Raw genomic sequence first — 28000 nt, 5'->3', positions numbered from 1 at the left:
CGTGGGCGGTGTCGGGAAGCGCCGCCTCCAGCCGGGGCGGAGTCACCGCCGCGCGCCCGGCGGCTCCGATTCGCGGCGCTGGAGGCCCGAGCGGGTGGCGGACGCCCGCCCCCGGGTCGGCCGGTCTCCGCCCCTCCGAGTCCCATCTCCTAGCCCCGGCCTCCGCCAGCGGGCACTGCAGCTTCGAACCCAGGCCCGGGTGCGCGTCTCCAGGTGAGTGCCGGCCCCGCTGCGCCGCCAGGTGCGGGCTCCGAGGGAGGGTCGCGCGCCGCGCCCGGGGCCTCGGCGCCGCAGGCCCGCGGCATCTTCTGCGCTTGGCCCGGCTCGTCTCGCCTCAGCACCTGCGGGTGGCCCGCGGCGCCTCCCGGTGACCCGGGAGTAGGGAGCCCCGTGAAGGTGCCCGCCTCGCCCGGTGCCCCCCGATTTCCCGGACAGGCGCGGTGGCTGCCCAGCCAGCTGCCCGCAGCCTCCCGCCGGCGGTGACAGGAGGATTCGTGATTCCCGGCACTCCTTCCCCCCTCGTCCTCTGCTCCCGTTAGCTCCTCGGGCAACCCGCCTCCCCTAGCGCCCGTGTTAGCTCGTGGCTTGGTCCGAGTGGACTTTAGCATTGGTCCTGGTGAAAATTAAGGCGACGCTATTTAACCAGTTGTCACTTTGCTTTCAGGACTTGGGTGAACCTCAGTATCCTGAAAAAGGGATTTAAGGGGACTGCATAGAGTTGGTAGAGGAGTAGTTAACATCGTAGGTCCTTAGACCTCATAGCAAGAGATTGTTATTATTATTATAAAGCTAAATGACGAGCTGCTTTGGAGCTTTTCTTCAGCCATTGAACTGTTGGACTGCCCCATTCCATGTTGCAAAATTTGTATTGTGCATCTTAATATGCCAGTGGCACTTGGTTGGGTCTTGGGGTTCAAAGTTGAATAAGACACTCACTCTGCCTTCAGTCTGGGGGTGTACTGAGGGCAAGTAAGCACTTAACTGGATTGTTGCAACATAGAAGGTAAGTGAGATAAAGTGGCTAAGGGAGCCCGGAAAAGCACTGGGAATCCAGCCCTGGAATGTTGCCCGAAAGGGGCTTTTTCTTCCTTTACACTTGTCAGCCTTCATCCCTGTAAGAATCACTTGACTAGCAGGTTGAGAAACTTGCTTAGTGTTGTGTTGGAAGGAAAGCTTAGCTGGGGGGTATTTCCTTGAGTAGCTTCAGCTGTTACCCCTCGGAGACGCCTCTGTGGACAGCTGGTCCAGGCTCTGCAGGACAGGTGCTGAATGGAAGCAGCTCCTGCTGGATGCCTCATTGTTTTAAATTGTGGTTTTAACCTTTCATTTTTTCTTTTCAATCTACTTCGTATTCCCTAGTAATAATGGAGTTTTGGGAGCTTGTATTTATGATAAAAGGTGGCCAAGGACTTTACAGCCCTTCTCACCACTATAAAGAAATACAAACTTTTGAGTAGATACAAGTGGGCTTGCTTTGCCAGTGCAGACCCCAAAATAACATTCCCTCTATCTACAGGCTCGGGGTTCACCACTGCTTGGAGAAATAAGTCCAGCACCAGCAAGAATTGCATTAACAGGTGTCAGTCTACTTTTGCAATCTTCCGAGAACCAATTTCTTAAGATTTGTGGAATACAGGCCAACATTGGAGGTATTTTGGCTTTGGTTCCAGACCGAATAAGTAAAGCTCTCTTGCCCTACTTGCTGAATTGCTGTGGTCTGGTACCAAACCCGCACTACCACTGAGGTATGCCTGTACCCAGTTTAAGCCAAGTCTTAAAAACAGCTGTATTGTATTATTGACATACAATAAAAAGACACTTTAAATGTACAACTTTATAAGCTTTGACTATGTACACACTTGTGAAGCCATTAGTAAATTCAATTTAATAAACCTATCCATTACCCCCCAAAGCTTCCTTGTGTGTAGCCCTTTGTATCCCCTTCTTTCCACTTCCTTTCCCCCCCAGACAGCCATTGATCAACTTTCTGTCAATATAGATTAGTTTTATATAAATGGAATCATATGTAGTTATTTTTTTGGGGGGGTGTCTGGCTTCTTTCACTCACTGTAATTAGTTTGAGATACCTCCATGTTATTGTGTTCATTGTTCTATATTGCTGAATAGTATGTAGATACCATAATATGATTATCCATTCACTCATTTGGGGCATTTGGGTTTTTCCTGTTTGGGGCTATTACACGCAATCTGTTATAAACATTTTTGTACAAGTCTTCGTATGGGCATACACGCAGAGTTCTTTATAAGTGATTATATTTAATTTAAAAAAATCTAGGAACCTGGGCTGTAGACCCAGCCTTGCCTCTAACCATCTGGGTGTGTTTGGGAGAGTCACTTCACTTTGCCTTTAACATCCATCCCCAAGTCTTTGCCATGCTGGGATTTTGTGCCCATCACTGCCCAAAACTAGATGGTCTTTGTTGATGGTTGGAGGGGCTCAGAAGGAGAGAGAGATGATCTTCTTTCCCTCTGTTTCTCTTTTCATTCATTTTACTTTTTTCTCTTGGGTGACAAATTTGAATCCTGACATGTAATTTTGAGCAAGAATGGAAGTGAGTAAATAGTAGGGGACAAGAGCTAATACTCGCTAACTGAAAAATGTTTAAATCACAATTTTAGAGAGGAAAAGGTGGGAGGCTAACAGGCTCGGGACTTTTGAGGATGTTCCTTTTTCTCAACCTACTTTCTTCCAAGTCCTCTCTTCTGTTATTTCTCCAGGAACAATTTCTTAAACCTTATGATGAAGTGGTGAGTGAGTGTGCTAGGTCACATATTAACTGGGGGTGGCTGTTGGTGAGGTTTCCTAATAAAAATGAATTCCTCTTTTTTTTTTTTCTTCCAGATATGACTGGTATTATTTGTTTCATATTTGCCCTTCACTTAACTTTTACTTGCCCTAAACCTGGTCCCAAACTTTTTATGGGAACATTAATCTATCAACATAATTATGTGTTGTGAAATTTGGACAAATAACAATAGAGTGTTTTATACAGAAAGAAAAATGCGGCTCTTGAGTTTGGTGTTCTGTTTGGCACTTGGGATCCTGCGTACCCAGACATCCAGAGGGAAGCAGGCAGTTGTGGATCCTGAAACAAATATGAATGTGGTAAGTTTCTCAAAGTCACCTGCTTTTAAAATGCATATGACGAATGTTAAGTATTTCCTTAAGTTCAGTTATGTGGGCTCCATGGAGCCTCAAACTCTAATCTCTTTCTGTCTCATAGTGTTTTTTATCTTCTCTGAGTCTTAGATTCAGTTTGCTAGACTTTCCTACCAAGTGATGTTTATTTTATAGATTGCATCCTATTGTTAAAACTGTATACTTCCTACTGAGATACATGATATTTAAGCATCACTAAATTTGTTTAAAGAACAATAAAAAAGTGCCAAAACTTTGCAAGAATGTTACCAAGTACTGTTTTTACAATACATCAAGCAAGGATTGCGATCAGCCATGTCCAGGAGGCACAGTTTAATACAAAAATGAAAATATCTCAAAAAATTTTGTAAGAACAAACAAGCAAAAATAATCCCTTAAGTAATTAAAACATCTCAAAGTTTTTAATCTTAAGTAAGCAATAAAGTCTGGAAATACCTGACTTATGCATAAAGTATTGGGAAAATAGAGATTCCTAAAAAAATAAAAAAACAGGATAGGACCTCTTAAAATAAAGATAGTGGTAGATCACAATATTAGCTGGCACATTTAGAAAAGAAAGAGAGAGTGTTTATTTGTACCTGGGAGCCAGGATGGAAACAAAGAGGCCCAAAGGTATGGTAAAATTAGTCACAATTGTAGAACATGCCAGAATGAAACCAAGGTTTAACCAGACACCTGTGTGTAGAACACATGGATAAAACAAGTGGAGGATTTGTCTTGTGACAGGTGTGCTACTCGATGCAGCAGGCTAAAATTTCAGTCACAACTGATTTCTTAAGCAAAGCCTGGAGAATGCCATTGACATTGCGTCTTCTTTGCCTGTAAATACGGGAGATCTTGTCAGATTCTGTCCATAGAATTTTCATTATAATTATTTTTTTTCTCCATAGAGTGAAATTATCTCTTACTGGGGATTTCCTAGTGAGGAATACCTAGTCGAGACCGAAGATGGATATATTCTTTGCCTCCACCGAATTCCTCACGGGAGGAAGAACTATTCTGATAAAGGTATGGGTGTTTTCTGTGTCCAGATAGGACAGCTTGGAATTTGGCCAGTCTTTGTATCAGTAACCAGGTTAAGGATTTTCTAGAGAGATGACTTGAAATTGTTAAATATCAGAATAAGGATCTGATTTTTAGTCAATCATCTCTCCAGATGTAGCTTAATCTTTAACATTTTCTGTTTCTAGAAACTTTCCTTGGTTGGGGTTAAGGTAACAGGATAACTATCTCTTCCTCAATTAAATTTTTATATGAGCAGAAGGGCCTTCTTTGCCTCAATCCCTTCCTAAATTATCATTCAAAGCAAACTTAAAAACCTTGTGTTAATGTGAGCTTTATTTCATGATCTGTTTTTTTTCATAATATAATATGATTTATTGATTTCTTCTCTCATAAACTCTAACTATAATAAGGCTTTTAATAATGCTTAAAATGGTTCATGCTCTTTTTGAAATTTAATTTCTAATTCTCGAGATATTTATGATTTACAGATACATGCTATTAAGCTTCTTTTTAATAAGCATGTTATAAAAATGAGTAGTGAGCTGGAGTGAGGGCTGTTTTTTTTCTTCTGCTCAAACTACACAAAACATATATTTTATTCCAGAGTGATAATATGGTCTTGGTTTCCCTTTTTTTTAAAGTAAATCCTGTATACTGATTTCAGATCCCATATATAAAGAAAAATATGTATTGCTATTATTTCTCTTAAAAGTGGTAGTTGACTAATTACTAATGTGAGTCACTGTGAAAAGATGCAGGGATCCTCAGTAAAAACAAGCTTAGAGAATGTGCTTCCTCTTCTGTCTTTTCACTACCTCCAGGCTTTTTTGTCCATGCATTTAAGCAGATAGTGCCACATGCCCTACATGTATGTATTACAGCTATTGCAGGGGAAGGTGCTATGTGCTGAATATGAGGAAAGTGAGCATAAGTCTTGATTTGCTCCCAGGTAGTAGGAAGAAGAGTTAGGAGGCCTCATGCCAGGTCTGTGTCAGCCCCTAAGGGCTTGTGTGGTTTCACACCTGTGGACCTTGGGTTCTTCATCTGTAAACACAGTCATTTGGCTGGGGTGATCTCAAAGCTCCCCTTCAGTCATTCATCATGGTTTTATGGGCTATAATCTATATCCTTTTTGTTTTGTTTTGGCAGGGGTATGGGGCAGTGGATACCCTTGGTCTTCAAAATGGGGAACAGAGGCTGAAAGTACCCTAAATCTGGTCATAACCTCAGGTCCCTATCTTCTTCCTCTGTCCCGCAGAGGCCTCCCCACAGGGGATCAGTGGTGTATATGTAATACCTGCTGCGAGCTAAGCTCAGAGGGGAGTTTTAAGGAAATCTGTGGCAATTGGCTCAGTTATCTAAAGGAATCTGTGGTTTTCCTGAGCACTGCCCATGCTCCAAGGCAGAGGCTCTTCATTGTCTCACTCATATTCAGGAACAGTGTTGCAAGTGTTCCTTTGGCTCATTTAGGACAAATAGACAAAGAGAATTCATAAGGTCTTTCACACAGAAGTTATCTTCTTCTCGTTCATGCCACTTCCTCTCCTCCTTCTTCCTCTGTGACTAACACCATTGTCCCCCTAATGACCTAGACGAGAAACTGCAGAAGCATCCCTGACTTCCATCTTCCAGTGGCTGCCAAGTCCCCTCCAAGCTGCTCATGTGATGCGGCTTTGGCTCATCTCTTCCTTCACTTTGCCAGGAGACCACCCTACCTTCTTCTTCTTTTTTTTAAAAATTTTTTTTATTGATATTTAGAGAGAAGGTGAAGAGAGAGAGAAAGAGAGAGAAACATTGATCGACTGCCTCCCGCACACTCTGACCGGGAGTTGTACCCGCCACCTTTTGGTGCAGGGGATGATGCTCCAACCAACTGAGCCACCTGGCCCTACCTGATGTTCTTGTTACCATTTCACTGGATGCCTAAGTAAGTTCAGAACCTAAGTAAGTTCAGAGAGAGGCTTGAACCACTTCTATTTTTAAGGCTTCCCATATATTAAAAGAAAGAAGAATTTCAAAACTGGAATATGAAAATTCAGTCTGCTTATCTTTTAAGAAATTAGTGCTTTTATTTATTATTTATTTTATTTTTTAACCTCACCCAAGGATATTTTTTCCATTGCTTTTTCAGAGAGAGTAGAAGGGAGAGAGAGAAAAAAAAACATCGATGTGAGAGAGACACATCGATTGGTTGCCTCCTGCACACGCCCTGACCAGGGCCGGGGATTGAGCCTGCGACCCAGGTATGTGCCTGTGGCCAGAATTGAACCTGGGACCCTTCAGTCAGAGGGCCAATGCTCTAACCACTGAGCCAAACCGGCCAGGGTAAGACATTAGTGCTTTTAATACACACAGAAATAACACCATAACACCATAGTATAAGGACTTGTACCATTTATAAGTCTTTGTAAGATACATTGAAACATTACTCATTTATGGGGGATAAGTGAAACTGTTCCTCTTCCCCTTTTCAAAGTGTTTTTTCTCGTGTTTTTTTTTCTTTTTCTTTTTCGGCTGTACTGTGGTGCTGCCATGCCCTGAATTTACAGCTGTATGGTGAGTGTCCTTCAGTTTGTCACAGTGTCCTCTCCGGTTGTATGTAGAGACTCACTTGGAGATTATTGGAGTCTTTATGATCACAGGGCTTAGCCACATGGCTCCTATACACATGCTAGCTGCTCTCTTTTCTGCCAGCCTCCCTGTTTTCACCCATCTTATGTAGTTTTGCAGGATTAAACTACTTAGAGCCCAGTCATGATTATGTGATATTGCCATTCTGCAGTTTACAGGGACCTGCTAAATGAAGATACATACCTTTCCTTAATATTCTGTCCTGGGTGCTGCTCATACTGTTCACCCGCATTCTGTACAGCAGTAGGCCTTTGATGTTCACCATGGGTACGATTCCCCAAATTAGTGAGAACAGTCATAGGCTCTGGTGTGTCGGTGCCTCCATAGAGTGGGGTAGAGTACTTCTTTCATAAGGCTTTCGAGGAGTGCCTAAGAAGTGGGTTACCAGCTGTGTTTACCCATCATCTAAGAAACGGTTATCATTTATCAACTGCATAGGTTTAAATTGGCACCATAGCCATAATAGGAATGATATAATTGAACTTGTGTTTATGTTAATAAGTATCAAAGAACTACTTTCAGACACACAAATCCAAGTGAATTCTTTCCTTTTTGTTAAAGTCCCCCTGGAGTTCACCTGGTAAACACAGCCTCTGGAATGCTGCTCACCCTGCCCACTGTTTTCATTTCTGTATATATTTTAAAAAGAATTCTTTTCACCCTTCCAAGCCCAGCTTACCTGCCAGCTCTCCCTGATTACTTAAGCAGGAGGCAGACACACACTTTGCCTGGACTCCCAAATGCCTTGCCAGTCCCCCTCTGGTGGTGCTTTTCTTATTTTGCTTTGGGTTGACTTATTTTTGTACTTCTCTCTCCCCATTGTCCCTCCCTCAGCCACTCTTTGAAGGCAGAAACTGTGTCTTTGTCATCTTTGTTTCCCTCAGAGCAACTAGTAGTACCATGTCCACTGCATGGTCAGCCTGAGTGGCAGTTATCCAGGGCAGTCTTCAGAATTGGGGTACATAACTGGATGAAGGCAATGAGTCTTCTCTCTAGTAAAATAAGACACCTGTGTGCACACAAGTTTCATATGTATTTGTAGCAAGTTTATGGACCCAGTAAAGAATGCCCTGATTTAGACAATCAGTTTGCTGTCTGGTCAAACCTCTACTAACTAGGCAGCTTAGCGAGCTTGTTTAGAATCCTCTTGGTGACTGTGAAGGATGTGCATGCTCTCTCTCAATGTCTGGAATACTTTTCTATCACGTGTTGAGTTACTGCTGCTTTGCATTAACTCCAGGAGGAAATTGAAATTCAGAAATTCATCATTTATGGGGAAGTGGTCTGTTTTTATCTGCTCAGCCTTATTTCAGAAAGTCATGGGATGTTAGCACTAGAAGGATCTCAGAGTCCTGCCCGGGCTGAGGATTTGGAGAGCTTTCATTCTGAACATACTCTCCTGCAGATTCCAAGGTAGAATCCTTGGGTTTGAGAACCTGTGTTCTAGATCAACACCCTCAATTTACTGGGTGAGACAGCCAAGTTCAAAGAGGAAAAGGGATTTTCTTTAGGTCAAAGGGTAGCGGGTCAGGCAGTCTGAGTCAGTGCTCTTTAAACTAGAGAACCTGGCCTATGTAATAAGTATCGAGCAAGTTAATCCCATGGCAGAATATTTATATGACTTGGCTAAAACAAGGAAATACTTATAGGCCTTGACTAAAGTATAGGAACACAACAAGGCAGACTTACTCTTTGCCTAAGTGGAAAACAAATTGTCCAATAAGGCAATCATCAAATAAAGCACCAATAGTATCTGATCGCGTTCTGGGATATGAATAGCTGCCTTCAGCATGCACAGACAAGTTTTGTGAACTTTGCCTTGGAGACAACTCCCCAGGGGCTGCCCTTTGAGGGCTGGACATATTCCCCTTTGAACACACCTATGGATGGTGTGTTCAGAAGAGTGGAGGGAGAGTGTCAAAAACGGCTGCATCAGAAGAGTGGAGGGAAGTGTCAAAAATAAATATTTCCAGGCTTCCCTAAATCAGAACCAGGGCCAGAAATGTGTATGTTTTCTCAGTGCCCCAGGTGGTTTTAATATGCAGCTAGTTTGGGGAAATAGTGCTTGGCTTACTTTGAAATACCTGGAATACTTATAAGCACACCTCCCCCCACCGCTTTGTTTTCTAATGAATTTTTCTTTGAAGTCGTAGTTAAAAGCAAGGGCTTTAGAATGAGGCTGACTTGGGTTTCCATTCTGGCTCTCTGCTAGGTGAATCTTCTAGGGCAGGTTAATTTCTGGTTCCAGGAATCAGTTCCCTTTCCTTTAACATGGGGTGGATCTTAACAGCTCCTTTGTAACAGTATAATTTGTGTGAAATGAAGTATTTGCATGATGAGTGGCTGTTAGTCACCCAGGTGCCAGAATAGGGTTTATCTTTTTTTCCTTTTATTTTAAATACATCTTTATTGATTTCAGAGAGAGGAAGGGAGAGGTAGAGAGAGAGTTGGAACATCAATGATGAGAGAGTCATCATTGATCGGCTGCCTCCTGCATGCTGCCAACTGGGGATCGAGCCCGCAATTCAGGCACGTGCCCTGATCTACTGGATCCTAGGCCGATGCTCAATCACTGAGTCACACCCGGCCAGGCGCTAGGGTTTATCTTAAGTAGTTGGGGCAGGTTCAGGAAGCCTCCCAGGCCCTGAAGTTTTTGGTGATCTAGAGCCAACAGGGATGATTGAACCAGCCCTTGGACTTTGGGTTTGTTCAAGCCGGGGGCCTGAACAAGCTGGGTGTCCAGCTTCCTTGAATTGTCCAGTCTCATGGATGACTATAGAAAGGTCTAAAGTGAGGGGTGATTCGGCCTTTGCGTTATTCACTGTAAAGTGGTGGGAATGCTTTTGTACCTTAAGCTAAGTCCTTGATGCCATTTCATCTAGAACCTGCCTTTGCAGAGGAAAGGGGGCCCTTATGCAACTTACAGCCTAGCTTCTAAGAGATCCTGAAAGATTTTTGGTTATGATAGCTCCTTCCAGACTAAGGTGGAGCCAGGCCTCTCTCTTTTCTTTAGGCCCAGGGGGCATACTGCTGCCTCTGAGTCCTGGTTCAAGATCGCGGACTGTGCAGCTGTGCACAGATTGCTTAGTCATGCTGTGCCTCAGAGTCTTTATTTGAGAAATGGGGATAAAAACTAGTCCCCAACTGTATTAGTTCCCTGTTGCTGCTGTAACCAATTACCACAAGCATAGTGCCTTAAAACATCACACATTTATGATCCTGTAGTCCTAGAGGTCAGAAGGCCTAAGAGCAGGGTGTTGGCAGGACTGTGTTCCTTCTGGAGGCTCTAGGGGAGAATTTGTTTTCTTGCCTTTATCGGCATCTAGAAGCTGTCCACATTCCTTGGCTTCCTTCTGGTTCTTCTTTTGGTCCTTCCTTGTACCTCAGCTGATTTCTCACACTGTTTTAGAGCCTAACCAGGCACTGCCTGGTAGAGAAGGCCAGTCACATGGGAGGCAGGAGGAACTTCCCCATCCACGTGGTCATCTTCCTCTCATGAGACTGTGGACCCAGCAGATTAGTTTTTGGAGCCTGAGTAATCCCCTTCTCACTTCCACCCACGTTTGGGCCTAATCAGGCAGGCAGTACTTTTATGGGTCACCACTGGGCTGCTTCCCTTTGCTGGCTCTGTGCTAACTATTTAGGTGACCATGATAACACCACTTGCCTTCTCTCAGTCTCCAGCCCTCCTACAGCCATTCTGGGACAAATAAACTAATTGTAGGGCACAGCTGGGGAAGAGCCTTTTTCTTGTCATATTAGTTTGTTACTCAGACACACCAGAGCTTAGGTGCTGGAGTGCATGGACCAGGCTGGTCCTTGGGAGAATTGCCTGAGCGGGTAAGGTTGACTATCATGTCCCTGACTCCCATTCTTTATCCCTTCACCTGCCAGACCAGTCTTCTAAGCGCTTGGTCCAACTCCCTCCAAAATAGCTTCCCCTCTTTGGGCTGTTATTTTCTGAGGGCTTTCTGTGTGGTCTAGAATGATTTCTCTCTGGCTAAGCTTCTTTCCTATAGCAAAGCAGTTACAGTGATGGACCCTGGTATCAGACATACCGGGATTCATATCCCCACTCCCCCGCTTACTAGCTCTCGGTCAACAGTGATCAAATTACTTGACTTCTCTTAACCACAACTCCTTGTTTCTAAATGGGAATAGTACAAACTTCACAGGATTTTCACCACAGTGCCTTAGTGCTTATAAGCATGCGATAATAGCTAACTATTATTTCAATTAGCTTTTCTCAGCAAGGTGAGAAGAAATCTGATTAACAGAAAGAAAAGTTTGTCAATTTACTACCCATCTGACTATCCAGTGAATCAGTCTTCTCAGTTTTCTTTGATATTTTACACTCCTCATTTGCATACATCATTGCTGCATGGCTGTGTTGCAGAGTAGTCTATAATTTTGTACTTTACTCTTTTTTCCCCCTTCAAGGCTATGTTATAAGTTTTTCTATGCCGCCACAGTCCTTGTCATTATTGATAGCTTAATTATTGCACCAGTTAGATTGCAATGAATTATTTGACCACTCAACCATTAGCTTATTTCCAGTGTTTCACTATTATAAAGAATGGGAAGGTCCTGGCTGGGTTGCTCAGTTGGTTAGAGCATCATCCTGATACACCGAGGTTGTGGGTTAGATCCCTGGTCAGGGCACACACAATCAACCAATGAATGATTAAGTGGAAAAACAAATTGATGTTTCTATCTCTCTTTCTCTCTCTAAATCAATAAATTAAAAAAATTAAAAAAAAAAGAAAAAAAAAAAAGAATGGGCAGAAGGCAAAGGGAGTTCTTATTTGTTCATTTTGACCTATTTGTTGGTCACTATACCAGACACTTAACTATCTAATTTATTCCTCTGAACAGCTCTTTATGGAACTGAGACTCAGACAGGTTAAGCAACTTAACAATGTGATCTAATGTTTATTGAACTCTTACTGTGTGTCAGGCACTTTGCTAAGAACTTTTCATATAATATTTCATAACTCATTACTCCCTGTAAGGTACATATTACATTTCTGTGCTGCAAGGGATGATATAAATCTCAGGGGATGTTGAAAACTGTACCCAAGATGGCACATCAGAACTAGGAGATGATGGATTTGAACCCAGGTGTGTCTGACTCTAAAACTCATGGTCGTTATAATGTCAGCTCCATGAGGTGTTTTTTTTCACTTTTTTCTGTTCTCTGCTGTGTCCCCAGCACATAGCTGGGATGCTTGGCACATAGTTGGTGCTCAATAAATGCTTGTTTAAAGAATGACTGAATGTTTTTGACACTATGTAAGCAGCTGGAGGTTAGGTTTCTTTGACTCCCATGTCTTTGTTTTTTCTACTATGTCACTGTTTCAGGTACAGGTGAGTAGAAGATAGTTCTATATAAATATATATGTGTGTATACACATATGCATATATTTGTGTATATATTTATGAATTTGTGCATAATAATTTTTTTTCTTTTGGTTTCTTTTGTTAGGATACATTCTGAGAAATCTACTGGAGCAAAGTATAGAAACATTTCATATGTTCTTAAAAATATATTAAAAATATTTCTGATGATTAAGTCAATGTGTCTTATTACTAGATATGCAAAGATAGACCAGTTTCACTGTTACTTTGCCAATACTGTTTATTTTTTTTAATTTTTATTTTTAAAAAATATTTTTTTTATATCTTTATTGATTTCAGAGAGAGGAAGGGAGAGGGAGAGAGAGAGACAGAAACATCAATGATGAGAGAGTCATTGATCGAGCCCACAACCCAGGCATGTGCCCTGACCGGGAATTGAACCCTGATCGCCTGGATCCTAGGCCGACGCTCAACCTCTGAGCCATGCCCAGCCAGGCGCCAATACTGTTTAAAAAAATATTCTTTACTCATGTTATATAGGAGTACATTGCTCCCTCAAGATTTTAATTTGTTTCTAGTTCATTATTTGCTTTGAGATCTTTTGTGCATTATCTGTATAGCAAGATGCCATGTTTGTTTTGAAGCTAACACCTAAACATAAATATTTTTCAGGTCCCAAACCAGTGGTATTCCTGCAGCACGGCTTGCTGGCAGATTCTAGTAACTGGATCACAAACCTACCCAATAGCAGCCTGGGCTTCATTCTGGCAGATGCTGGTTTTGACGTGTGGATGGGCAACAGCAGGGGAAACACCTGGTCTCGGAGACACAAGACCCTTTCAGTTTTCCAGGATGCCTACTGGGCCTTCAGGTATATCTGATTGATAGTAGCCTTAATGCAGACACACAGGGTGGCAGACAGATGGGTAACTCAAGGTCATGTGAGAGAGGAAACTGGTGGATCATGAAAGATATTAAACCTTTTTAGAAATTTAATAAATAGCAGTAAGGTAAACTTTAAGTAAATAATTACATTTAGGAATTAAATTCAATTAGGAATTTTTAGTTACTTTGGCATTCCTGGTGGTGTGGGAGCTGCTGGGTAAATTGTGTCCCAGAACCTTCTCCCTTCCTTCAGAAACACACATTCTAAATACTCACTATTCTATGGGCAGAGGTTTTCCTCTTCTCTTTTTTACTCTTGGGGCTACCAGTTAATCACTGTGTGACATTGGGCATGTCACATAAGCCCTCTGTGTCTGAGTTTTCTTTATGTAAAGTGGGGATAATACCTGTCTTCTAAAGTTATTGGTGATTAAAGGAGAGGACACGGAAGGAACCTGGTACATCGTAAGTGGTGGCAACAATTGGCTCATCCATCTCTTGATGGCAACGCTCACATGTGCATGGACCCAGGGCTCTGTGTTGGTACATCAGGCTATGGATCCTCCAGAATTGCTTCCCATTGGTAAAACCAGAGCTTACCTAAGGACCTGAACTGCAAGAATGAGAGCTTTTACCAATGACATGTACAATGACATGTCACTTTATTTGTAATAGTGAAAAACTGGAAACTACCAAATGCCCATCCACAATGAATGGAGAAATCAAGTGTGGTATATTTACACAATGAACAACCTACAACTGTGTGTGACGGTTTGGATGTAGCCCAATACAGAAGAATACATATTGTGTTCTCATTTATAAAAAAGTTCAAAAATGGGTAAAACTAATTTATGGTATAAAAAATGAGGATAATAGTTACCCTTGGAAGCACGCTTCAAAGGGGGCCTAGGGAACTTCTGCAGTCCTGGCAATTCTGTTTCCTGTGCCTTCTCATGGTTTACCCAGCTGTGTTCAGTTTGTGTTAAGTCATCAAGCTGCACACTTACTGTTTGTGTGCTATTGCATTTGTATGTGATGTCTCAATGAAAGAGTTCCATTTTTGGATTACAGTTATGACGAGATGGCAAATTATGACTTACCAGCTTCAATTAACTTCATTCTGAATAAAACTGGCCAAGAACAATTGTATTATGTGGGTCATTCCCAAGGCACTACAATAGGTATGTATGTAATAAAGGTTGGAAATTGATATAATGTGTTATTACAGAGTTTGCATTTGTTCTGAAAAGTGAAAAAAAAAAAAATGTTAGCTCAAATAAACTTTTATTTATTATTATTTTTAATACCAAGCTGAAATAATGATTAGGGCAAAGGCAAAGAATTTTGGTAATATTTTGTCTTCTCTAGAGGGGATCACGCCCAACTGCCCTTGCTTTTTCAGAGAAAGTTCCAGACGATCAAATTTCTGTTACTTTTCTTTTGTTCCCACAGGTTTTATAGCATTTTCACGGATCCCAGAGCTGGCCAAAAAGATTAAAATGTTTTTAGCCCTGGGTCCTGTGGCTTCAGCCCAGTTCTCTATTGGCCCGATAACTAAATTGGCACGATTTCCAGATTTTCTCCTTAAGGTACTTAACCCACCCCCGCCCCCAATTGCCCTTTCAGAATCTGTGCTTTTTCTCCTTTATGTTTTGCTATCAGTGGAAAATGGTATTTCTTCTCCCCATGGCTTTTCTCCTCTCCTCTTCACCCTTACTTCCAGATCCTGGGGAGTCAGGGAAGGTTTATCATTAATTCTGCACCTGAGCCCCATGTTCTCATGGTTAACATATCAGTGCAGATCTCCACTGAGCACACACAGGGAGCACAGGAAGTCTGGGAGAAGGTAGCTTAAAGCTTGGTGGAGTTGCCTTTTATTCTACGCAGTGAGTGGTGCATTGGAGTAGGCAGGAGAGCGGAGAAAAATGCACTCTTCCCACATGCCCAGCCCTCACCACACCGAGGGTGATCTAAACACAAGCCAGTAACCTCGTGGGGGCCTAGCCCTAGAGCTGTGTGACGCCCCCAAGCTCTGTTCAAGGAAGAAGCAGCTTTTATGAGCTGGAGTTGAGAGCCAGCTGAGGCCAGATGGTCCATTATGCATGCGCTATATAGTTTTATGTAGGACACGTTTCTACACACACTGATAGGAAATCCTATTCAGGAATATATACTACAAATCAGCTATGGCCCATCTACTGGCCATTTAAGAGATGTTCACAGGAAATACAGACTGAACTCTGAGCTTAGAATCGGATTCACATAAAATGGGTTTCTCTGCATAGGTTACCAGACATGCAGATAAGATGTGACTTTCTCAAACCTAATTAACTTGTAATGCCTTGGGTAATAGAAGCATCAATTTTCATTATAAACAATTCAGAGATTACAGATAAAGTGCCCTTTAACTACCTTAGCTTCCCTTAGTGCCTTCACAAAACTAAGCACAGTGCTCAGTTTAGTGTCTTTTCCAATAGACCTTGTGTGTGAATTTCTGGAGAGAAACATATTGCTTTGTTTTAATGTAGACAGTATTCAACTGTGTATGTTGTTCTGCAGATTACAGTTTTCACTCTTGAAGAGCTGTGATGTTAATACATAAAACTCTACCACACTGTTTTTAACTGCTGCATAGAACGTCTCCATTATAAAGAACTGCTCCTTATTAAACCAGACACCTCTGGTTAAACCAGACCTCTGTGGTGGATATTGAGGTTATTGCTAATTTGCTGTTGCTGCATCCTGTGCCCTTTTTTACTGAGAACTGAAACTGCTTTGTCAGAGGAATGTTTTCAATTTAATCCTTGGAATTTGTGATTTAGGAGCTTTGTAAACATACACACTCCCCCTCCCCACCTTGGAGGTGTTTTGTTAAATCTGGAGTGGGGTCCAGGATCTGAGGTTTTGCCAAGCACCCTACATAAGTCTAATGTAGGTCAAACAAACTGGTACTTAGGAATTACTGTTCCAGACATGGGTGTCTTATAATATCCTGGGAGAGTGACAAAGTGAAAGAGTGTATGTTCATAAAACCTTTGAATTTGCTGTTCTGGGAAGTATGTATTGCTTCCATGAATGTTGAGTGTCATAACTCTTTCTCAGAATACAAAGGTGTATATATATATTATAATACATCAGAATTGACATGGGCAGGCCTGTAAATGTCAGGTGAATTTTCCTTTTTTGTAATACTGTACTTCTTTGATGTAATTTTCAGTGGAGTTTTCATAATTTTCAGAATTATCATTCTGAAGTATAAGACAACTTCGCCCCCTTTGTCAGTCAAAAGGAGAGCTTGGCTTGTTGTGATTTAAGTTGCTGATCGTATTAACTTGTTTTTAGTAGAGAGCCTCAAAAAGATATGTTTATCACATGTGACTATTATGTAGACTGAAAGCCAGGAAATTTAGAAACTGATGCCTTTTCATGACCCGTGACCTTCTCTGTATGTGGTATTTACTTCCTGATTCTCCCCAGCTAATTTTAGTGTGGCTAATCTGGGGGAAATGAACATTCAATGAGGCCTGGTATCTGCCTTTAGGTATTCATTGCTTGCCTTGTAGAAGGCAGATCTCAAGCTGTAGCAGACCAAATTTGCCCAAAGAGTGTTGAATATGGCCTATGCCCTGTTTTAAGTTAAATTAGTTGCACCTTTTAAAAAATTGGAATATTCAACATGGAAACCTTGATAGTTATTTTTTTGGGGAAAGACGAAGCCATGTACCACAAAGCAATTGCTCACATTACGCTGCACATAAGCTTCCTGGATCACCAGTTCTCAGTGTTCCCTAATCATCACTCTGGGCAGGGTGGCATGTTCCACATGCTGTTTTATCATTTATGTTTACATGCCTGCCTGTGTTAGTTTGTTAGGCTGTGAAGAAGAATCTGTTCCATGACTTTCCCTGGCTTCTGGTGGTTTGTCTGGCTTGTGGAAACATCACCCCAAGTCCTGCCTTTATATTCACATGGAGTTTTCCCTGTATGTGCTCAGATCTCCCTCTGTCTCTGTGTCCAGAGTTTCCCCTTTCTAGAAGATCACTAGTCACATTGCTTAGAACCCACCCTAACAACTTCACTTTAACTTGATTTTCTCTGAAAATACCCTATTTCCTCCAGATAAGGTCCCATGATGGCATACTGGGGACTAGGACTTCAATGGATCTTTTTTGATGGGGGCACAATTCAACCCATAAAATTGCCTTTGTTGGCCTGTGAATTTTTCACTCCTGCTTGTCCTCTGAGAGGGTGGGCATCAGCAAAAGTGTAAGCTGTAAAGGGACACATTTGGGTTTGATGTAGGGAAGATCTTTCTGTTATTTCCTGGTGCAGAAGTACGTGAAGATCTGCCCTGAGGTCAGTGATTGCCCCGAAATACCTGGGCACAGGTTCAGTGGCTGTCGGTTAGCACTGATGTAGACCAGGAGTCAGCAGACTTTTTCTGTAAAGATCCTGATAGTAAATATTTTTGGCTTTGTGGGTCATAATGGTCTCTGTTGGCAACTACTTAACTCCGCCCCTGTAGTACAAAAACAGCCAGAGACGATGTGTGATTGTTCCAATAAACTTTATTTACAAAAGCAGGCAGTGCTGGTAAAGGAGGAACGGGGACAGAGCTTCATGGGGACAGAGCTTCATGTTTCATGGGGACAGAGCTTCGGTATGAGATGTTGAGGGAGTTCTGGAGATGGAGAGTGGTGCTGGTTGTACAATGTGAATGTACTTAATGCCACTGAACTGAACACACTGCTGACCAATCACAGTTTTGACTCTTTCTCAGAAGTCACTACTAATCCACGAAAGCCAAGTGAAACTCTTTGGGATTGGCCCTGGGATAAGTGATCATTAAGGCCCTTTCCCACTGTAAAAGTCTGCTGCAAATTTACTTGATTTTCTGTCCCCTTTTCTTCATTTGAAACTTTAAATACACATCTATAACATCTGCTATTGCTTTAGTAAACAGAGGGCTTAAGTATTACAGATATCTCCCTTTTTTTCCCCCATTGACCCCCTCCACCTGGCTCCCGCCGGCAACCCCCTCCTTCGGGCCTTCACTCCGCTATTGTCTGTGTCCATGGAGTATGCATATATGCATATAAGTTCTTTGATTAATCTCTTCTCTCCCCCAACCCCCTTCTGTTTAAGATTCCTCAGTCTGTTCCATGCTTCCATGTCTCTGGTTCTATTTTATTCGTCAGTTTATTTTACTGATTAGATTCCACTGGCTACCATTTCTCCCCTGAGGCCATCCGTGGAGACATTTGACACATGTCTCTGCTTCTGAAGTGATCATGGGTGCCCGTGTATCAGGATGAAATGCTGAGGTGTTCTTGGGTTTCTTTTTCTTTGCAGGACTTATTTGGGACGCAACAGTTTCTTCCCGAGAATGCATTTTTGAAGTGGCTGAGTCTGCATATGTGCAATCATGTCGTCCTGAAGGAGCTTTGTGGAAATGTCTTTTTTCTTCTGTGTGGATTTAATGAGAGAAATTTAAATATGGTATGTATGTTTATAACAAGACTTGCTTTAAACTTTCAGTGATTTTATTTTATCTGTGAATATGCTTATATGTGTTGGAGGATGCTGGAGAGGTAGGAATGACATCATTAGAACTCTGATGGGTCTTTCATTGAAGAGGCACAAGAATCAGCTTCAGCAGGTGCCTGGAATACCATGTGCTGCTCTCCCCTGGCCCGCTGTGGCCAACTTCCTGCATTGTCCTTACACGGAAAGTATTGAATGAGGAGATCTGTCATCACTAACATCTTGATATTTATATTTATTCTAGTGATTTGTTTCTTTTAAAAATTATTATAATTGTTTAATTTTGGAGTGATCATTCACACATATGTGTGTGTACCTTTATTTATTTTAGAAAATATAACCCCTTGCCCAGCAATATGCTGGTGTTTCTAAATATATTTGTAGTTTGTAATGTTGCCTTTTGAAAACAGGTTTTAATATTCTGGAATGAAGGTTCTAGGGATTTTTTGAAGTCATAATAATTTTTCTTGTTTCTGATGATAAAAGTAAGGTATAATTGTTATATAAAATTTGGAAATTCAGAAAAGCATGAAGAATAAAAATGAGCAGTTATTGCAATCCATATAATCCCACAGTTACCCTGTTTTTATGTACTGTGTGTGTGGTTGTACATATTTTTCTATGACATATTTGTAGTCAAAGAATTTTTTCCTGCTCTTAATCTCATATATTTGAGATTGTGGCTCTGTGGCTTTTAACACTTTGAAGTGCAAAATTTATTATTAATGCCTCCTTAACACTGTTTTAAAAAATTCTTTATTTCAACTTTTTTCTCCCCTAGTCTAGAGTGGCTGTGTATATGTCACACTCTCCTGCTGGGACTTCGTCACAAAACATGATACACTGGAGCCAGGTAGGCATTCCAGGAATGCAGTTGGGGCAATTTGTGTGAAATCAGCGTTAGAAAGATCTGTGTGTCCCATGGAGCACCTCTCTATGAGCCCTTCCCAAATGGAAGGACAGTCTTCTTACCAGTCTGAGCTGGTGTGCGTCCCCAGATTCTCCGGCTCCTGTCTTTGTGTGTGTTTTGCTTTTGTTACCCTCCCTGGGACAAATGGTACTATGTGTGAGTTCACCAGATGGCTATTGGGGTTGACTTTTTTCCTTTCCTTTTCCCTCCTCTCTTATCAGTTTTTCATTAAGTCCCAGATTTATTTTATTTCTGTGTTGCTTCATAAAACAAGATTTTTAGAGCTGCTTTGGAGACAGAAGCTGCTATTTCAGCATTAACCCATGAGCATAATATGCTGAAACAATAGTGGAAAAACCAGAGCTAAGCCAATCATGGAGGTAAATGGGAGCCGCCAACTTTTAAAACAGTTTGTTTTATCACATATCACAAAAGTAATGCATGTTCATTCTGGAAAATTTAGAAATTACACAGGCAAAAAATAATAAAAATTCTCAAGATTAAAAATAAAATTGTTCTATAATCCTACACAGAGGTAGAAAATGTGTACCCAGGGATTTGAAATGTCTCTGCATTCTACTCTCTACGTCTTGCTGCATATCATTTCAGAAAGCAGTGGTTAAAAATATATGTAGAAATGATAGTTGTAGAAGTAGATTTATTTTCTTTCACTTACTCTTTTGTAACGGCTTTTTTTTCATCTAACAAAATGTCAGGGACTTATTTCTACCTTAGGACCTATTTTTGTACAATTTTTCTCCCTAACTTTTTAAATATGAAATAACTTACCATTTAAGCTCCAAGCCAAGATGTGGCAGGTGGCTGGATAGCAGTTTTCAAACACTGGGCAGTCATTGCCTGCATCAGAATCATGTTAGTTGCTTTAAAAGTATACCTTTTAATAAAATATTGTTTAAGAAAAGTAAGGGTGTCACCAGCAGAGGGGTTGTTGCCCCCACCGTCCCAAGGATAGAAATCAAGAGAGGAGGTGAAACCGATTCAGAAGAAAAGAGGTTTACTAAAAACTGGCTGAGAGGAAAAAGGGAGAGGGCAGGAGCTCCATGGGTGAAGGAGGCGCACACGGACAGAGAATGGCTCCCGGCTCGGCCTGTCTCACGGGGAGTAGAGTTCGAGGCAGAGCTGTTGGATTGGCTACAATCCAAGCTTTTAAAAACAGACTCCTGGGCCCCATCCGTAGAGATCCTAATTTAACTGGACTGGAGAACCTCTACTTTTATTTTTTTATAAACACCTTTATGGAAGTGTAAGTGACACAGTTTTTAAAGTGTACAATTTAGTATGTTTTGGCATAGGTATATGCCCACGAAGCCTTCACAGCAATCAAGACAGTGAGCCTATCACCCCCCAAAAGTTTTCTCGTGCCCCCTTTTAATACCCTCCTCTTCACCCTCTCCACCTGTCAAACACCCACCAAACAACCACCGATCTGCTTTCTTTCATTATAGGTTTGCATTTTCTAGAATTTTGTATAACTGTGATCATACAGCATATACTTGTTTTTGTGTGGCTTCTCTCAGCATAATTATTTTGAGATTCATCCCTGTTATCATGTGTATATATGGTTCATTCCTTTTGCTCCGGAGTGGTAAGGATTTGTATTTAAAAAAAACCAACTATGTCCAGTAGATTCTTTGCCGAACTGGATTTGGGAACCATTGATCTGGGATGTCACTCATACTTTAGTATCCTTCCCCAGTTGTTGGGAGTGCTGGAGTTCACCCCTCTCTGGGCTGGACCCTAGGGAACCAGGCAGGACTGTGCCTGAGGCTTTTAGCCCCTTGTAGTGACTGTAAGACCCCATGTTACATGCCAGTGACTGAGTGCTAGAGTTCCCTGGGGCTTAGAGGAGGGCCATCTGGAACACAGGTAGTTGATACGCTGAAGAGCACGCCTTTACCTCTCAAGGAGTGTCCTGAAACCTTCAGAAGTTCTCAAGTTCACAAATGTTCATTCAGGCCTCCTGCTTTTCTACTCAGACACATTGCTGTTTATGGTCACTTGTTTTCTTTGTACACCCTGTCACCAACATAACCCTACCTTTTGGAACACGTTATGCCCTCTTACCCAATGGACAATTTTTAAAAAGACCCAGTTTCTTTCACCGCAGGAGTTAGTGCACTTTCGTGGAGAAGGTGACCTGCCGAGTTGAGGGCAGATGCTAAACTGCCCACCTCAGTGACTGGGTAGTTCACGTGCAGCCCACGTGTGCTGTGCCACGTGCCTCAGCCAAGTACAAATGACCCCCAGACTTCACCTTTCGGGGGCCTCTGGGAATGTGGCTGCCTAGGCTGTCAGACCACCCTGTTGTGTATTACAGGACAGCGTTACTCCCCCCTCTGTGTGTCACAGTGGGTGTGCAAAGGAGCTCTTGGATCTGCAGCAGTCCCAGCTTCTGTTCTCGTCCCAGCCCCTTTTATCTAGCAGCTGGCTGGGGTCAAAGGCCACAGACTGAGGCTCAGAGCCCTGCTCTGGGGCCAATCGTGGTTTTAGGTTCTAACCACACTGGAATGTGCCTCGTGAACATTTCCAAAGTCCAAATCCACTGCAGAAGGCAGCTCTGCCCTTGGCTCTTGTGCTCGCTGAATCTTTTCTTTGTCAGGAGTAGCGCTTCGTGCAGCTGTCCCCTAGGACCTTGTCCTTGGCCCGCTTTCCTCGGTGTTGGCCGGGCCATGCTCCGCCTGTCAGGTGCGCCCTGGAGCAGGCTGCCGGGGGCCTGGGCTGGCCGGCTGGGGGCTACCATTTGGTGTGAAGTTTAGGGGTTCATGCGGTAGGAGTTTGGAGGTGCTCTACAAGCTCATTTTATTCATAGTACATTCAGAAGTTTACTTTTTGTTCCAATAATTAGCATTCCATTTCTAAAAAACAGTTCCAAAACGTAGTTGTTTTTTGTTTTTTTTTTGGCATGTAACTGTACAAGTTTATTTTTTTAATGTTCCCTACTTTTTAAAAATATATATTTTCAATTATGGTTTACATTCAATATTATTCTATACTAGTTTCAGGTATACAGCATAGTGTTTCGACAATCCAAAACCCAGTTCTTTACTGGGCTTTAAAATTTAGCTTATAAATCTTACTCTCTCTATAAACCTTGACAGGTAGGTTTTGGAGACACCCGTATCCCCAGAGCCAAGCCTCCTTTCGCCCCTTTGCTGACCATGCCCAGAGCCCAAGTACTGTCTCCTATTTGAAGAAGGCTGGTCCTAACCTATCTTTACAGAGTTGTTCAGAAATACTTTGGGTGATATAAAAAATTCAGGTTCTTGGGCCTACCCTCGACCTGTTGAGAGTTCAAATTCCTGGACGTATGTCCCTGGGATCCACATTTTAAGAAGTTCCTCATATGATTCTGATGTTCTCTATTGGTTGAAACCTAATATTAGCTTAAAAAAATAATGTACATTAGGTAGGCTCTTTAAAACATTGTAAAAAGACAGTTAGTATAATTTTCATTATACATGTAATATGTGTTCATTATGAAGTTTAAAAACATATGAAGGACAAAGAAGAAAATAAATCACCCATATGTCCACCACCAGGGATAACTACTATTAGAATGTTGGTATATTAGGGGAGGTTAGAATTTTTCTTGCCCGGCCGGGCGTGGCTCAGCTGTTGAGCGTCGACCTGGGATCCAGGCGATCGGGGTTCGATTCCTGGTCAGGCCACATGCCCAGTTGCAGGCTTGATCAATGACTCTCTCATCATTGATGTTTCTGTCTCTATCTCTCCTTTCCTCTCTCTGAAATCAATAAAAGATATATTTAAAAAAAAAAATTTTTTTCTTTACCCTCTTAGGGTTTCTGACTGAGACTGACATAAGACAACAGCATATGAATTTTATTTACATGTACGTGGGAGCCCTCACAAGAAAAATGAAGACCCAAAGAAGTAACTAGGCCTAAGCACTTATATACTAGGTTGAACAAAGAGTAGCAACTGTGGGAAAGTAACTAAAATAAATACAGGAGACTAAAAGAAATAAGTTATTTTAACCAGGCCTTTTTGTACTTTAGAAAGATTGAACCTATTGACACTTTTATTACCATTCAAGACATAAAAATAACTTTTAAAATGTCACTTTAAAAAGTATCCTAATACTGTATTTCCTCCTGATCTTTAGTCACATGTGATTATTTTATAACTGTAACGATAGAGCTTGTTCACTTTCATTTTCTGACATTTTCCCATTTCATATTATTTATAAACATTATTCATATTTCTCTTTCTAGTTTATTATATTTATATTTACAAAAGTGTCATACTATTGTGTATATTGATGTACCATGATGCATTTAACGAAATATCTATTACTGGACTTTAGCTTATTTCTGTGTTTTTGTTACTATAATCATCTTCACATTCCCTTCTTTCTGAGATCCCCTTGCAAGTGGCTATGACACTGAGCACAAAAGTCAAGTTTAGAAATTTATTCTGAGCCCTAGGCAAGTTTTTCCTGTGGATCCCATACTCACTCTGGGTCTTTATATAAATGCTGAATGACATGTGTGAGAAAGTGATATACTGTCTACCGTGGCAGAACAGCTTGCATCAATCAATACTTTTCACTTTCAGCTAGAGCTACAGCACAGATACACTAGCAGGTGCTGTAAATCCATATTTTGTTCTTGTTAAATATGCTGCAGGTATTTAAAATCTGCCCTTTGCAATGGGCAGAAGCAGACGCTAACATTTCTCCTCTAGAAATTCCCCGTAGTTTCTAATCTCACACTGTCTTTTATTACATCAGACACTAGAGTTTTATTCAGTTGATAAGAACTGAAACCTCACATAAATCAAAAGCAGCTCTGACAAAGAATGTTTAGGTTTTTCCTCTTTACCAGATGCCACCCTCTGGCCAAAACTTGAACAGTTCATTTGACTTGCCGATTTTGGATTTAATTCTTGACATATTTCTAACTTGGGGATATAGAGGAGGTATGAATTTGTATCATTAAAAATTTTAAAAACAAATGACTTTTTGTTAATACTTTTACATCATACTATCTATGCATAATTTAAACTTTATATACAGTATTATTTCATGACTCTAGTATCCTCAGCTAGTCAGAATTGTGCTGGTGTGCAGTACAATTTGATTATACTGATACTGGTACTCAAGAAGTGTTAAATTAATAAAATCATTAAGCCCAGCCAGGCATGGCTCAGCAGTTGAGCATTGACCTAGGATCCAGGAGATCTCAGTTCGATTCCCAGTGAGGGCACATGCCCGGGTTGTGGGCTCGATCCCCAGTAGAGGGCTTGCAGGAGGCAGCTGATCAATGACTCTTTCATCACTGATGTTTCTGTCTCTCCCTCTCCCTTCCTTTCTCTGAAATCAATAAAGATATATTTAAAAAAACAAAAAAAATTATTAAAATATTAAATAATATAACTAGTCAAGTAGAGTGGATATATAGAAACTATGGAGATTATATATGCATATGTAAATATCTTACTCCATATATAAATAGACAATGATTCTATTAATCCATATAAATATGTGATATATAATTTTTATATTATAATACGTTATTAATCCATATAAATACCTATTAATACACATATATATTAATCTATTTGTTGTATGTAATATATATATCTTCCCCAAATAAGATAGTTACCTCTTTGAAAAGTTTAAGGTTCATATTTCAGTAAAAAATGTCAGTATAAAGTTTATCCAATGAGTATAACCATTGATCTAGTACAGTGTGGGGCAAAAGTAGATTTGTAGTTGTGAATAAGCAGAGTTTATTCTTGTATTATTTATTATTATATTATTTTGCATATGAACAACTGTAAACCTGCTTTTGCTCCACCCTGTATAATTCACATTGTGTGTATAGCTGCTTTATTGTCTCATGCAGTAGCTACTTTCCAGTCATATAAGGAGAAATTGAGTCACGTAGTAAAGGAGAGTAAAATAATGTCATTTATCTTAAATTACAGTTTGGAAATGAAGAGTAAATCTGGGTATTGGTGTAAAATTGATTTCTGGGGACTTGGCTAACTCATGGAACCTGTGATGTTATCTCAAACATCTGTGCCAGATAACTTTCCCCCCCCAAATTATCTTCTTTTTAGACTTACAAGTTGAAAAAGTTTCAAGCCTTTGACTGGGGAAGCAGTGCCAAGAATTATTTTCATTACAACCAGGTAATGTCTTCAAAGTCTTTAGAATTAATGGGCTCTCAAAATGCATCAAGGAAGCCAGCCATTATTAGGATTCTGGCTGGGCTCAGGGGCTGTGGAAATATTTGGGAGAGTTGACTAGATAGTGTTTCAGTTCCAGAACAACCCAAGCTATGTGGTTGGCTTTGTCGACTGGGCCTTCCCTCTTTGTTACTTCCATGACCCTGTATAACAGCTGTCACTATTACTGTTATATATGACTCATCGTGATCAAGAACACAGACTTCAAGGTCAGACAAGCCTAGGACTGTTACCTGGTAGCTGGAATTCTTGGCCAAATTACACTCTCTAAGCCTTTCCTCTCATATACCATAAATTTATCATTTTTGAGTGTAAATACTTTAAAGTGTAAGGCACTTCACCATATTTTACTTATTTGATTCTCACAACTTCCCTGTGATGATTAAAGACAAGGAAACTGAGGCTTAGAGAACTTCAGTGACTTGTGTTGTACCCCAGAGGGAGGGAAAGTAGGAGGGTATGGACTCCAAAGCCCCTTCCCAACTACTTGGTTCTGTTGCTTTGAATCGACTACCTGGGAGTACACCTTCCTCCCAGGGGATTAAAACACTTGTTACCATGCCCAGCCTGTTACTATAGTAACTGTTCTTTCTCTGTGGGTTAGGTTTCTTTTTGTTCTGGTAATAGCGACTTGAAAAGTAAACAGAGTGATTTCCAAGATTTAGCCTTTTATTCTCAATGAATTAATCGGTGTTTAATGGAGATTGTAGACTGTTTTTGTGAATTAAAACAACCACGACAAAGCTCTCTCTGGGTTTTTCTTACAGACTAACCCTCCCGCTTACAATGTGAAGGACATGCACGTGCCTACTGCTCTGTGGAGCGGCGGTCAGGACTGGCTCGCGGATGTCAACGACGTCAGCATCCTACTGACCCAGATCACCAACCTGGTGTATGACGAGTGCATTCCGGATTGGGAGCATCTCGACTTCATCTGGGGCTTGGATGCCCCTTGGCGGCTCTATGATCAAATGGTGAATCTAATGAAGAAGTACCTGTGAAAGCCGGATGGAGAAATCTACCATCAAATCAATGATGGAATCATGTTCAAAATATGTTGACTTCATTTCTCTAAAATACTTATTTTTCTTTCCTAGGCCTTTTGTATTTTTATATTCAAGAAAATTATGATGTTGAAGATGCCCATTTCTCCAGTTAGGGTTAGAAATGCACTCACTTTTTTGTTTGTTTAATCATGGCCAAATGTGCAGCTCGTGTCTCAACCGTAGGGAAGTTTAAGTCTTCTAAAAATATCATTGACTTGTGAAAGGTCATAACCATTCTGATTATCCATAAAATTTAAAATATACTGTATTGCTTTTTTTACGCCCATGCAGGACACATTGACATCTGTGTTGGAATTTTTAAACTGTGTTGTTCATTGGTAAATAATCTGACACTGACTTGAGGACAGCTCAGTATATAAGTACCCTGTTCTCATCTCTTGGCCTTAAAAGGCTCTCCAGGGGAATGGCCCTGCATTTAGGGATGTAAACAACACTGGCACTTATTCATGTTCTCACGCACTAAGTGCCAAGTCCAATCCAGTGACACACCGGTTGTTTTAGTTATAAAGATTCTATAATGAATTTTATCAAATCTATCAGCAAGTGTTTAAATTGCTCACATGAAGCAAAATAATTTTCTGGAGTCCTCAGAAATAAATTCCGCTCATTAAAAAACAACTGTATTTTAAATACTTGAAGACTGATAATGCAGCCATTCATATTCATGAACTCTTCACTGTGAGGCAGGTCATAAACCCACTTGTTTGAAAAGAAAGGTCCTGTGGAGAGGTGATACCACTGTTTTTCCTGAAATTAATGTACTCTCTTAACCAGCTGCTCTAGCTCAGCAATGAGACGTGAGGCAGAAGCCTTGAGGCCGCCCATGAGGAGTGTCCTAATTCATTTCCACACGAGAGAAATGTGACTATGAACGCTTTCAGATTGCAGCTCAGGGAATCGCTTTGTTTTTTCGTTTTGTATGTGTACATGTTTTACTCCTGATTTGCGTTCCTGTGTCAGGAAGCCCGTGTTCACTTGCTTTTCTTATAGCCTTGTTTCCTTTCAGTACTGTCAGGTAGACAGAATAACATTGATACGTGGTTCTGATACAGTTACTCCAGCTGCAATAATAAACAGTACTTGGCATTGGCTAATATGTGGAGACAGCATACTACTTTGTAATATATAAAAAATCTCATTTAAACTTTTCAATAAAACTCGGTGAGCCTCATAGACTTGACAGAT

At 41.1% G+C, this 28000-nt stretch overlaps 1 protein-coding gene across 1 annotated transcript; it reads left to right on the top strand.

Annotated features, from left to right (window-relative positions):
• On the top strand, positions 1 to 28000 carry LIPA (lipase A, lysosomal acid type). The gene is made up of 10 exons (XM_081158735.1): positions 1 to 213; positions 3015 to 3127; positions 4072 to 4189; positions 12848 to 13046; positions 14132 to 14241; positions 14513 to 14649; positions 18413 to 18559; positions 19386 to 19457; positions 25620 to 25691; positions 26516 to 28000. The coding sequence occupies exons 2-10, from the start codon at positions 3023 to 3025 to the stop codon at positions 26747 to 26749; spliced, it is 1194 nt and encodes a 397-aa protein (XP_081014861.1). The 5' UTR covers positions 1 to 213; positions 3015 to 3022; the 3' UTR covers positions 26750 to 28000.

Source organism: Miniopterus schreibersii, assembly GCF_964146895.1.
Source record: "Miniopterus schreibersii genome assembly, chromosome: 14".
NCBI lineage: Eukaryota > Metazoa > Chordata > Mammalia > Chiroptera > Miniopteridae > Miniopterus > Miniopterus schreibersii.
The sequence above is the reverse complement of the archived record's forward strand: the minus strand, read 5'-3'. Positions and strand labels throughout refer to the sequence as shown.

Bases quoted from the DNA above. Each gene is read 5' to 3' on its own strand.
- LIPA (XM_081158735.1), top strand. From the start codon at position 3,023: ATGCGGCTCTTGAGTTTGGTGTTCTGTTTGGCACTTGGGATCCTGCGT. The intron at 13,047-14,131 runs GTATATCTGATT...TTTGGATTACAG, and splicing joins GATGCCTACTGGGCCTTCAG to TTATGACGAGATGGCAAATT. The intron at 14,242-14,512 runs GTATGTATGTAA...TTGTTCCCACAG, and splicing joins TTCCCAAGGCACTACAATAG to GTTTTATAGCATTTTCACGG.